We start from the raw sequence: 13,658 nt of genomic DNA, 5'->3' as shown, positions 1-13,658 counted from the left end.
TTTTCAAGGTTGTCTATGTGTGGTGAGAGAGAGGGACTTGACCATATATACTTGCCCATTACAACAACCCACCACCTCTTGGAAACACAGCACAGAAATAAACATATTTCAGAATAAATCAAATAATTGGCCAAGCCTTTTATTGCACCAATAACCAATCTTCTTGTATACATTTACTGCGCCCTCCACTTAATGTAGAATATAGGGGACCAGGCGTAATGGTCCTAATATGAACAAATGTATTCTGTTCAATGCATGAAAAATGAGTGTACAAGAGGTGGGTTCTGCCGGATAGGTAGGATACTGGAAGGATGAATTTTGATGGGGGAGAGTGTATAAGGTGGGTGGGCCTCAATGGGTGAGTTAAGGACTGGAGCAATGGGTTTTGATGGGAAGGTTAGAGGATTAGAGGGATGTTCGCGATGCGAGGGTTAAGATTAGAGGGATGGGTTTCAATGGGAGGGTTAAGGATTAGAGGAATTGGAGTTCGATGGGATGGTTAAGAATTAGAGGGATGCTTTTCTCCCTGTTGCGAGGTGGCGGTAGCTCGTTGCCATCTTCACCGGAGCCTGGGCCGCCTTTCCCCGAACCACCATGCAGCTGTTTCTACATGCTCAAAACACCCACACACTTGATGTGACTGGGGAAGAGACTGTTGGAGAAATTAAGGCCCATGTTGAATCCCTGGAAGGAGTCTCTGCTATTGACCAAGTGATCCTATTGGCTGGCACTCCCTTAGCTGATGATGCTATCGTAGGCCAATGTGGTATCAGTGAGCACTGCACTCTAGAAGTGGTTGCTCGATTGTTGGGGGGCAAGGTCCATGGATCCCTTGCTCGAGCTGGCAAAGTAAAAGGTCAAACTCCAAAGGTTGCAAAACAAGAGAAGAGGAAAAAGAAGACTGGCCGGGCAAAGAGACGCATGCAGTACAATCGCCGTTTTGTAAACGTTGTGCCGTACTTTGGCAAGAGGAAGGGGCCAAATTCAAACTCCTAAATTCTGTTTTGCATTTTTCTGTTATCAGAAACTTGTTTTTCTGTTATTGGAAACTGACTTTTATTTGATTCAATAATGAATATAGGTCTATGCTCCACACTCTCATCGGCATGGTTCTCTGTACTGGAACTTCAGAAATCAAGTAATTGGCTTGCATAGTATTAGTCATTTAAATTCTGTAATGTGACTAATAAAAACACTTCACATTTAAAAAAAAAAAAAAAAAAAAAAAAAAAAAAAAAAAAGAATTAGAGGGATGGTCGCAATGCGAGGGTTAACATTAGAGGGATGTTTGCGATGGGAGAATTAAGGATTAAAAGGATGGGTTTTGATGGGAGGGTTAAGGATTAGAGGGATGGAGTTCGATGGGAGGGTTAAGGATTAGAGGGATGGAGTTCGATGGGAGGGTTAAGGATTAGAGGGATGGAGTTCGATGGGAGGGTTAAGGATTAGAGGGATGGAGTTCGATGGGAGGGTTAAGGATTAGAGGGATGGAGTTCAATGGGAGGGTTAAGGATTAGAGGGATGGAGTTCGATGGGAGGGTTAAGGATTAGAGGGATGGAGTTCGATGGGAGGGTTAAGGATTAGAGGGATGGAGTTCGATGGGAGGGTTAAGGATTAGAGGAGGGTTAACATTGGAGGGATGGATCTAGATGGGAGGGTTAATGGTTAGAGGGATGGTCGCGATGGGAGGGTTAAGGATTAGAAGGATGGGCTTCGATGGGAGGGTTAAGGATTAGAGGGATTGGTTTCAATGAGAGGGTTAGAGGACTGGAGGATTTGGTTTCGATGAAGAATTTGAGTACTAGAGTGATGGAAGAGTTTGTATACTATAAATGGTTTCAACGGCAGAGTTCAGGTACTACAGTATCAGTCACCACAAAGATGATAAACATTTAAAGTCCTGTGACAGGATGCAAAATGCAAACATGTTAAATGAAGACATTTTTGTTATTACTGTTCTTATCAATGTTCTTACTTTTATGTTTTATTTTCCTCTTCTTTTTTTGGAAAGGTGACCGCAAGATTGCTGCTTTCCAGGCATCGTGCAGAGTGGAGTGTGCAGTCACTGATCTAATGGTAAGGTGCTGCAGCTGGTGTTGTGAATCAGGCCGTCAGCATTAAGCACCCGGCTACTTCACAACACCAGGGTTGCACCAGGCTACTGGCAACATCTGGCTTCGAACAAGATTTATTTACATCAACTCATCTGGAAGCAAGTAAGCATATTCACCGTTATCATTCTTCATTCACCAAGCTCAAATAAATTAATGAACATTTTTAAATACAGCCTTTTGTGGCTCCCATCTCCTTAAAATGTAATTCCCAAATGAAAGGAGTAACATGGAGTTATTATAGTGAGTGAAACAATTCAGTTTTTAAAGCGATGACCTTGACAATATCTTGAAAGTTAAGGACATTCATTCCACTGATACGATCTCTCATTTTTCTTGTAAGGCTGAATTTGTGTAAAAGCTTCCGTGAACTAATTAGTTTTTTCAAAGATTCTAATGAATTTCCTTTAAAATAAAAATAACCCTCGTAGGTACATGTGTGAGTTGTAGTGCGATCTCAGTGGAATATACAGAATTAGGTTCTAACTCACGGCACCAGAATTACATTGATGACTTCTGTCTTAAACCAAATGTATTTTACAGAGATTAACAGAAACAGATGTTGCAATACCGAAAGTGTTAACATTGTTAATGGTGTCAACCATGGCTCAGTACGTAGCATTGTTGTCCACCAACTTCCAGGAATGGACAATTAATCTCCAGGGCAATGCTGCAAGCAACCTGGGAGAAGGCTGTTTTTGACTGAGTGAAGAATCATTAACTCGGTAGAACGAGTCTTGTTCCCAATTGGGCGTGGGTAGATCGGGTCTCCCCTTTTCTCCATTTACCTCTCTTTATTTCCCAAACTCCCAATCTCTCGTATTCCCCTTACCAGCTTTATCCCTATCCCTATCCCCTTACTCTCTCAATACCGCTCCACTCTCCATATCCCCTTACTCTCTCAATATCTCTCCTCTCTCCAAATCTCCTTACTCTCTCAATATCTCTCTCTATATCTCCTTACTCTCTCAATATCTCTCCTCTCTCCATATCCCCTTACTCTCTCAATATCTCTCTCTATATCTCCTTACTCTCTCAATATCTCTCCTCTCTCCATATCCCCTTACTCTCTCAATATCTCTCCTCTCTCCAAATCTCCTTACTCTCTCAATATCTCTCTCTATATCTCCTTACTCTCTCAATATCTCTCCTCTCTCCATATCTCCTTACTCTCTCAATACCTCTCTCTATATCTCCTTACTCTCTCAATGCCTCTCCTCTTTCCACATCTCTTTACCCTCTCAGCATATCACCTCTTTCCATATCCCTCTATCCCTCTAGCTCCATCCTCTCTGTCTCCTCAGTCTATATCTCTGTCTGTTTCTCCATATCCCACTGATTCAGCTCACTCTCCCGCCCAATTCCAGGAGGAGGCCCGTCCACACTGGCCACACCCAGCCTGACCCCGCCCACGGAAACTCCCCTCCCCGGCCCCGCCCACTCCAGCCCCACCCACTAAAACCCCACCCCTCTCAGGCCCCATTCCACATCATGCCCACTCTAACCCCGCCCCTCTCTTTGGCCCCGCCCACTCCAGCCCCGCCCTTCTCTGGCCCGCCCCCGCAGGCCCCGCCTTCCAGCCCCGCCCCTCTCTGGCCCCGCCCACACGGACCCCGCCCCGGCCCATGCTGACCCCGCCCCCACACTGGCCCCGCCCCCCGCCCATTCTCCCGCCCGTTGCCGCCGCGCGCGGCCTGTCTTGTCCCCTCACGGAGGCTCCGGGCCCCGGCCACCCCGCCCCCGCCCCATGGCCTCCCGCCGGCTCGGCAGCCGCCCCGCTCCGCTCCGGGTGCAGCCGCCGGCGCCGAGTCCTCCCTCAGCCGGCCCCAAACCCGGAGGCTGCCCGCGGCAACTGCGGAGATCAAGTAAGCGGCACCCGGGTCGGGGCAAGGTAACAGGCCCCCCGGGGTGAGGGGCGTGGGGGGGGGCGGGGTGAGGGGCGTGGGGGGGGCGGGGTGAGGGGCGTGGGGGGGGGGGGCGGGGTGAGGGGCGTGGGGGGGGGGGCGGGGTGAGGGGCGTGGGGGGGGGCGGGGTGAGGGGCGTGGGGGGGCGGGGTGAGGGGCGTGGGGGGGGGGCGGGGTGAGGGGCGTGGGGGGGGCGGGGTGAGGGGCGTGGGGGGGGCGGGGTGAGGGGCGTGGGGGGGCGGGGTGAGGGGCGTGGGGGGGGCGGGGTGAGGGGCATGGGGGTGTGTGAGGGGCATGGGGGGTGAGGGGCATGGGGGGGTGTGTGAGGGCATGGGGGGCTGTGAGGGGCATGGGGGGCTGTGAGGGGCATGGGGGGGTGAGGGGCATGGAGGGTGTATGGGGGGTTGAGGGGCATGAGTGGGGTGAGGGGGAGGGGCACGGGTGGTGCAGGGTAACGGGGACCCGGGGTGGGGGATGACCATCGGGGTGGGGGGACGCCCCGGGGCTGAGTCTGGCACCAGGCGGTTTGTGGCTGTGGGATTCCAGCCGAAGCCCTGACCATCTCCCTTGCCGGGTCAGCAGCCGGGGCCTCTTGGCCAATTGCTAAATTCTGGTTAAAATTTCACTTTGATGAAGGGAATAAGTGAGGGGGAAAAGGGGCAATAACCCCCGACCCAAGAGAGAGATTTACCAATGGCATCACCCCTAGGATGGAACTCACTCCTATTAAAAGCAGCAGATAAGTAAAGTAAGGGCATTTAAACATCTGGAGCAGCAGCGGGTATGAAGTATAAACAATAGGAACAGGATAGACCAAAATGCAAAGATATCTTACAGCACTGGGCCAATCTTCCATCTTTCCAGCTGTGTATAAAGGGATTAGAAACTTAATGTCAGAGTGGGGCACAACATATAACAAGGTTTTGGGAGTAAAAACAGAAAATGCTGGGAATATCAGCAGGTCTGTCAGCATCTGCGGCGAGAGAGAAACCGAGTCAAGGTTCGTGTGACAAAGAGGTTTGGTGTCCTGTGATGTGTAAGTCAGAGGTTAAAACACATCAGTGAAAGATGGTCACCCTGTGGGGTACTGTGTGTAGTTCTGGTTACGGCCCCCGCTGCAAAGGTATTGGGTGTGATACAGAAAAAATCCCAACTAAACTGATAACTATCTGAAGAATGGAAGGGAGCCGCGCGAAGAGGCTGAAGACCCCAAGATATTTGCCCTGGAGTGAAGGAGGCTTGTTGGGAGATACTCGAGGCTCTAAAGGCGATCGTTAAATTGAACTGCCTTGACATGTTCAAGATCGTAACAGATCTAGAAGCAGACATTACATTCTCGAGCTGACAAGAGGGAAGGGAGATGCAGAAGTAACTCAGAATTTACATGGATGTGATATGTGTACAGAGCGCTGGAAGAATTTAAATGAGAATTAGATGCACATGGGGGTGGGCATAATGAGAGGTATTGGGGCCAACTAAAGTCCTTTTTTAATCCTGCAAATTTATTTGATATCAACCTTTCACTGCCATCGATCCCCAATTTCCTTGTAACAAGCATTGCTTCTTTACCTGAACATTTTTCTCTGTCCTTTATGGTGGGTGGTTGTTGTGCTTATCCTCGTGTAATGTTCACCCTCACCACATGATGTAGAACCTTGAAAGAATTTTCTAGGCTGATTTACAACGTTCATTGAACTGTTGCCCTCTTGTGAACAAGTTGGAAGTAGGTCTTGAACCTGGCTCCTTCTGATCCATCAGTGGGACAATGTGATAAGTCACCTGAATACAAGAATGGTTCAGATTGTACTGAGATCTGTAACTAGCTTTGCTTTGGTCAGTTGAATGAATATCTAATATGAAAGACAAACCATTGCCATAATATGGCACTTCAAATCACACTTAGTTCATAGAATCCCTACAGTGCAGAAGGAAGCCATGCGGCCCATCGAGTCTTCCCCGACCCTTTGAAAGAGGATCCTACCTAGGCCCAATTCCCGTAACCCCCTCCCAACCCTACCCCCGTAACCCCACCTAGAGGCAATTTATCATGGTCAATCCACCTAACCTGCATATCTTTGGGCTGTGGGAGGAAACCGGAGCCCCCGGAGGAAACCCACACAGACACGGGGCGAAAGTAAACTCAGTCACCCAAGTCCGGAATCAATCCCAGGTACCTGGCACTGTGAAGCAGCAGTGCTAAACACTGTGGCACCGTGCTGCCACTGTAGAAATCCACACAAGGCAATTATTATGATCCCTGACCAGACTCCAACAGTGGCTGGGATACTGGACCGAAACCCCAATATTTTAGTTTATTTTGTAAGACTGCAGAAAGAATGATTCGCCCAGGAGTGATTACACGAAGACATAGAGATTCGGTATTTTTAAAACTAAACTTTATTATGAATACAATATTAAACTCTTTGACTTCGCACCCAAAAAGAACAGCTTACAATTACCCTTTAAACATTACTACTCCATGAAACAACAAGTAAAGAAACTTACCGCTGTCAATCCATCTTAAAATTAGCATGCCATAGAGCAATACTTGCTTTACAGAACAAATTTGGGCTCAGATTAGAACCCCTGAAGACTCTGGCTGGATGTCTTCAAAAAGCTGGTTTACCTGGTGTGTTTCAGCTTCTTCCTTGACCTCAGACAAGACTGCTCTGCTTTAAATATTAGTACTCTTTTTATAACTATCCTACCGGGAGAGAATTGTGGACTCTGTGTCAGACAGATCAGACTTCAATTCCTCTCCAAAGCTTTCTCGAAATCTCTCTGAATCTCTTAGCTCCATCCAGCGGTGACATCATCTCCCCAAGCTGAAAAACAAATCAACTATCCAGGGACACACACCCCCCCCCCCCCCCCCCCCCCCCCCCCAGTGCATTAGCCCTGACTGAAAAACACATTCCTTTGTTCAGTTTCACCTTCTGGCTCCTAAAAGCTCCCAGGCCCTGCAAAACAGGATTATCTTAAAAAACATGACCACTGCAGTCAAACACACTCTAACTTCAGGCTTTCAACCCTTAAATGGGCAAATGTTCAGAATCCAATATTCTTAAAATCCTCCATTCATCACACAAGCTTCTGCTTCAACAGGGGGTCAATGCCAAATTGCCCTAAACACTAGAAATGGTCCAAATTGGCAAGGGCAATGCTGAGCAATTTCCCCAGTGTACAAATGTGCATAGACATATTGCTGAAGCTCAATGCATTAAAACCATGCCATGTACCAGCATAGGATACTGATAAATGTCTCTATTTATTTTGATCGTATTGTTCATCCCATTAAGACATTGACTTGCAGGATAATCTGGAGTTGAAGAGGCACAATTGCATTCGCCAACCACTAGTCTACCCTTCCACACCCAACAATGTGTTTAAGTTAGCTGCTCGACCGTGAGTGGTGCCCTGGATAGTTACCGTTGAGCTTATCATCGTCATATCCTTTCTCTAGAAATGGATAGAAGAGCTGAATGCCAGAACAGAGTTGAGAGCTGCCTCAATGTTACATTGTGGAGTATGGTACCAAGCAAGCCCACCCTGGGGGCAGTTGTACACGTGATGCAATGGTATATAACTCCAGTGACAACAATGAATTTGAGGTGATCTATGCACACCTACAGCAGGATCTGGACAAGATCTACCAAGAGACAGGTATCATTCATGTTCTGCAATGGTCTCTAATAAGGGAATACCTAACCCTCTTCAATAACACTACAATTACCAAGTCTCCCATCCCAGGTTGGGTGAGGGCCTGTGGTGCTGTCACCGTTGATTAGAAATTTAATTCAACCAACTATTAACATAGGCTATGAGAGCGACAGCCTGGGTAATCTCCACACCCGATTCCTTTACTATCCATGATGCCGAAGACAGAAAACGACAGCATTCTCAACTCTACAGCACTGGGGGGGCAGCTGCAGCATCGTGAAGTTCAACACCATCCAGGGCATACAGACTGAACAGGCAGCCGTACCACTGAAATCTCTGTTCATTCCATCCCCCAATGTCACGCTGTCTCTGTACAGGATGCACTGCAGGCAAGCTGCCCAGTCCCACGACCGCTACCATAAAGAAGGATAAGCAGTTAAGTCAGAAGAATACCTCCATCTTTAGGTCACACCATTTAAAAAAAAACTTTATCAGATCTCAGAGTGTGGACAGGGGCAAACCTGTAATCCAGCTTCTCGCCTGCTCCAAAAAACAATTCAAATTGAATCCAATTCATGTTCCCCACAAGAGAGACATACCAGATCCAGGCATTACATCTGTTTAGGGACGTAGTACTGTTTCATTATTGCTATTATGTTAAAATCGAGGAATTCTTCTTCATACCCATCACAAGGACAGCAAGAATCCTTAACGTGGCATCCCCTTTGCAGGGCAGCTAGAGATATGCAGTATATGTGACGTTGCCACCAACCCAAGAGCAAATTGAAAAATGTATGTTGCTTGACATAGATTTGTTAGACCTGGCTGGGCTAGAAGCATGTACCATCAGCAATTCACTATAAAACCTCAGCATATTGCTGCTAATCTGACCACAGCGTGAATGCCTCCTCAAATTCCAGTTGCACTTGTTGGCGTTGCAGCAGGTACTTATCTCTGCAGCCAGTCAAAGTAAGTATTGAGCTATGGATATCAGATTATGTTTGCATTCCTGTCCTGGTAATTATTGTCCTGAGCCAATTCAGACAATTAAGACAGTGCTGAGGTGTGGCAGTATTTGGTAACAGCTGTCCCATGGACCAACTCTGGCCCAGAAGAGTTTTTTTTCCATTTAAACAGAGACTTGGGTTCGACTATAGTTTGTTTAATTGGACATGACTTTGGTCCCTGAACGCAAGAACAAGGGAGAACTGGTAGGTGGCCATCTCTGTGTCCAGCATAGATGTAGCCTGAGGGGGAGATGGCCTTCCTGCCCTGCTTTGTCCTTGTGAATGCTTAGATGACCCTGGAGAAGGTGCACAGGTTGCTGGTTGATTTAAAGCCTTGCATGACCTGCAGGGATTGGAGGTGGAGTTGACTATTAATGATAACCAATTTATTTCCAAAGTGTTTATTGTTTGTGATCTTTATCGACAGAGCACCTTAGCTATTGGGGTTAATTACATGGACAGGGAGCAGTGATGCCTTCATCCAATAAGCAGAGAGAATGGAATAGAGCACTTATTGCTGCTTCACAAGAGTCGCCCACAGCCTTGTTGACTTAGACCAATCAGGAAACAGCTTCTTGCACCAAGTTGACTCAGGAAGTTAAAAAGCCAAGGCTGAGTCCTCAGTGTCCTGTGTAGAGGAGTGAAAGATGGGGGGAGAGAATGGGATGGGGTGAGGAGAGAGGCTGTTATTTGTGCATGATTGCCTTTGTTGTTGGAGGTGTCTGGCTTTCTATGTGTATGGATAGATTTCTATTTTTGTGTTTGATGGAGTATTTTGAACATGGACCACTATGTATCGTGGGTTTAAATGTTTGCAAAAGTGGTGTTTTATTTTAATGAGTATCCCCCCCCCCCCCCCCCCCCAGATTTATCTAGGTTTAACTAATTGGGCTTCACCTTTTACAAGGACAGACTGCGCTGAATACCAGTTACATAAATAATAGCCGTGCAGGACTGCTTGCAGTTTGGAATGAATGTGATGTGCTAATTGGTCCAGTCCCCTAGCTACTTAAATCTAGGTTGCTTGACAGGTTGGTAACTTACTTTCTTTTTCTGCCACATCTGCCTTGGGTTTGCACCCAAACAGAAGGAGAACCTTCCATTTGAACCCACATTGCACCTCTGGCTATGGTGTTTTATCAGTCGCCACAAGATGCAGTGGTCCGTTTTGCTTGTACCTGCCCACTGTGGAAATCCTCATCCTTGCTTTAGTCTCTGTGCTGGATTTCTAAAATGTCCTCCTTCTTGACCTTGTATCTCGCACCCTCATGTCAGCCATGGTGCAGTAGATGCCACTAGTGAGTCAAGATTGTGGGTTTGACTTCCATTCCGCCGACAGGCATACCAAGCTAGAGTGACATTCCAGTGCAGTCGTGCTACACAGCCAGGGAACAATGTTTCAGCTGCGACATTAAACCGAGGCCTCCTCTGCGCATTTGGGCGGATCTTAAAAGACCCTTGGGGCAGTGTTTTGAAGAAGAACTGGGGAAGTTCTCTCCAGTGGGTAGACCTTGACCTTGCACAATCAACATAGGTTATTACATGTTGTTTGAAAACTTGCTGTGGGTAAATTGGTTGCCACATTGCCTGCGTTGCATCAATAACTACATGTCAAAGGTGCTTTAAAATGTACTGAGTTCATGAAAGGTGTTATATAAATGCAACTCTGTCTTTCATTGCATGACTGCCTACACACATGCACCTTCCTGACCCTTATGAGTTGCACGGGGTCTTTGTTTCCCAAAGCATTGAATTTAAACCTCTTGTACTCTTCTTTGTTAACTTCGCCCCACCCTACCTCCTCTTTCTATGCTCCTTTTGGTCTCCCAAGTGTGGGCTTTGTTGCATGACTTTCTTTACTGCTGACCATTGGTGACTGTGTCTTCAATTTGTCTCAACCTTGCTATCGCCAGCTGCTTTCTTCTACTTTCTCCACCTTTTTAAAAGCTTATTTCTTTTCCCACGTGTTGGGTTACAACTCTACCACCAAGGATTGTTGTCCCCTTTCAGAAAGTGCCGTGTGATATTTTTCAATATTAAAGTGCAATATGAGTGCAACTTGTTGCTGCATCAGTACTGTTCATCACTGGCTTTAAAGTACTAATTTGCTGTTAGTTTGGGATTTTGTTGTACTTCACCGCAGCTTGGAAGTCTCCAAAGGAAAAGTGCTTGCTCCATATTTTTAAACTTCGCTCAGTGAGAATAATGCAGTAAAGGGGCAGCTGCTTATAATGGACCAGATAATTCGGGCAAAGTTATTTCCGGTGTCTCTTTTTATAAGACCTGTCTAAATGTTCTGCGTGGTGAAAGCAAATAAAGGCTGATGAAGCTTATCTAAAAATGCATCATAGGATAACCTGTGAAGGCCGAAGATGCAGTTTATTAAAAAAAAACTGCGGGAGGACTTCTATTACTGTATAGTTGAGCGAGACGATTAATACGGATAAATATAGCATTCTTCAGAGGTCAAGTATAGAATAATTGGGAAGGGAAACAAACGTGTGACGAGAGCTCCTCTTTGCATGGGTGCTCTCTAACTTGCTTATTATTTGTAGCATTTTCTGCCTACATTTCAGATTTCCAGCATTTTTTGTGCAGAATGAATGTAGTAAAGTTGGTATATGAGCCTTGTAAAAGGACCTATTAAGTCTGTGGTCATGGCAAACAAAACATTTACCATGGACTTCATGCAAGACAACAAGCATGAACTGTGGAGAATGATTCTTTGAAGCTTTAACTTTACAGCCTAGAAGGAAATGGCTAAAGGGGGTATCTCAGCCAAGTGTCTTGCATTCTTAATGAGCTAAATAAGGTAAATCCGGATGATCGCATTCAAATAAATATTTCCAATTAGAGCGTAGGTAAAATGGATGAAAAGTACATTTAAAATATCTGTTAGGAAGGAGTTATTTGCTCAGTGCTATTATGGCTGAGGTAATCAATCGGTGGAGTGAGCTTTTAAGGTCTCAAAAGTCTCCCCTTTTACCAGAATTTTCTCACGTTCTCGACTCATTTTCCTTTTCTCTCAACTGCTAGCAATTGAACAAAGAATAAAAATTGCTCACAAGAATTTGACCGAGAGAAGTCCTTCAGACTCTGGTGACGTAGTGATGGACCACAGCATTAGAGAGCCCAGTGTAGGTTCTACAAAGCGCTTAAATTGCAGATCAGTTCAACAGGTGCATTTTAAAAGCGAAACTGAGGTAAGGATTTTTACTGTGGAAGACTACTTGTAAATATTATTCTATTTTCAAACTTGGCAGAGAGAGGATGTTTCCACTTGATGCTGGAGACCAAAACTAGGGACCATTAGCCATCAAATAGCCACTAATGGATCAGGAAATGGGTGGTTGGAAAGGAATCCGTATGGGAGCGGATGGAGGCGGCCTCATGTAAAGACACGAGTTTAGGACACTAAACGGCACCTCTGCCACTCTCGCCAGCCAGGTACTCCACAAACCTGGTAGTGGTTGCGGTCCTGAGGGAGTGGGTCAGTGGCTTTCTGTACTTGGAAGAGTTGGAGGAGGAGTTTTGAGTTGCCCGGTGGGAATGGGTTCCGCTACCTGTGAGGGACTTTGGAGGCAGGTGTTGACTTTCCCTACTGCCCCAGGGGCTACAGGATAAGGTAGTGTCAAAAGTGGTAGTGGGGAAGAGAAAGGGAAGGTATCGGTATTCTACAAAGAGCTTATGGATTGGGAGGGAGCCCTGATAGGGGAGGTGAAGTGGGAGGAAGAGTTGGGTAGGGAGCTAGAGGCTGGGTTATGGGAGGACGCCCTGAGGTGAGTCGATGCGTCCTCGTCGTGTGCCAGGATTAATCTTTTGCAATTTATTTATTTTAAAAACTATTTAAGAGTACCCAATTCATTTTTCCAATTAAGGGGTAATTTAGCATGGCCAATCCACCTACTACATCTTTGGGTTGTGGGGGCGAAATCCACACAGACATGGGGAGAATGTGCAAACTCCACACAGACAGTGACCCAGAGCCGGGATTGAACCTGGGACCTTGGTGCCGTGAGGCAGCAGTGCTAACCACTGTGCTGCCGTGCTGCCCAGCCTTATACAATTTAAGGTGGTCCACTGGACACATGACTGTCCCGGATGAGCAGATTCTTTGAAGGGGTGGAGGATAGGTGTGTGCGGTTGGGCCTGTGAGTCATGCCCATATGTTTTAGGAATGTCCAAAGCTTGGATTTTGCAAGGGGCTTGCAGATGTCATGTCGGAAGTACTGAAGGTAATGGTGGTCCCGAGTGCAGAGGTGGCGATTTTTGATGTGTCAGAAGACCCGGGAGTCCAGGGGGTGAGAGGCCGCTGTCTTGGCCTTTGCCTCCCTGGTAGCCCGGAGACAAAGCTTGTTAGCATGGAGGGACTCGGAACCCCCGAAGGTCGGGGCTGTGGGTTAGTGACATGGCTGGGTTTCTCAGACTTGAGAAGATAAAGTTCGCCCGGAGTTTTGCTGGATATGGCAGCTGTTTATAAACACCTCTGGGAAAAATGAAGCTGTCAGCGGAGTGGGGGTGGGGGTTAAAAAGGGGAGGCATGGGGAATTGGGAAGGTTGGGGAATTGTGGTTGAGGTGTTTATGTAAGCCATTTTGGCTGGGTTTTGCTTTTGTTTGGTGCGTAGTTGTGCTGCTGTGCGGGGGCAGCAGAGCAACACAGTGGTTAGCACTATGGCTTCACAGCGCCAGGGTCCCAGGTTTGATTCCCGGCTTGGGCACTCTGTGTGGAGTCTGCACATTCTCCCCATGTCTGCGTAGGTTTCCTCCCGGTGCTCCAGTTCTCTCTCGCTCTCTTCTTCCCCCCCCCCCCCCAAAGTCCCGAAATAAGTGCTGTTAGGTGAATTGGACATTCTGAATTCTCCCTCTAGTGGGCAGCACGGTAGCATAGTGGTTAGCACAATTGCTTCACAGCTCCAGGGTCCCAGGTTCAATTCCTGGCTTGGGTCACTGTCTGTGTGGAGTGCACGTTCTCCC

The 13,658-nt window shown here is 47.0% G+C and overlaps 2 protein-coding genes across 6 annotated transcripts in view; both read left to right on the top strand.

Moving 5' to 3' along the window:
• Positions 1-521: 521 nt before the first annotated feature.
• On the top strand, positions 522-1,244 carry LOC140385083 (ubiquitin-like FUBI-ribosomal protein eS30 fusion protein). The gene has a single exon (XM_072466893.1). The coding sequence runs from the start codon at positions 595-597 to the stop codon at positions 994-996; it is 402 nt and encodes a 133-aa protein (XP_072322994.1). The 5' UTR covers positions 522-594; the 3' UTR covers positions 997-1,244.
• Positions 1,245-3,801: 2,557 nt separating this feature from the next.
• Positions 3,802-13,658, top strand: part of LOC140385081 (protein TOPAZ1-like) — a 78,131-nt gene continuing 68,274 nt past the window's right edge. For 2 of the 5 annotated variants that reach the window (XM_072466887.1, XM_072466886.1), the window contains exons 1-2: positions 3,816-3,977; positions 11,720-11,886. In XM_072466887.1, coding sequence (XP_072322988.1) covers positions 3,860-3,977; positions 11,720-11,886 — 285 coding nt within the window. In that variant the 5' untranslated portion in view covers positions 3,816-3,859. Of the gene's footprint in view, positions 3,978-4,535; positions 5,017-11,719; positions 11,887-13,658 lie in introns of those variants that run through there. The other 3 variants (XM_072466890.1, XM_072466889.1, XM_072466888.1) reach the window with 3 other exon arrangements.

The sequence above is a fragment of the Scyliorhinus torazame genome, chromosome 11 (assembly GCF_047496885.1).
Source record: "Scyliorhinus torazame isolate Kashiwa2021f chromosome 11, sScyTor2.1, whole genome shotgun sequence".
NCBI classification, from domain to species: Eukaryota; Metazoa; Chordata; class Chondrichthyes; order Carcharhiniformes; family Scyliorhinidae; genus Scyliorhinus; species Scyliorhinus torazame.
The sequence above is the reverse complement of the archived record's forward strand: the minus strand, read 5'-3'. Positions and strand labels throughout refer to the sequence as shown.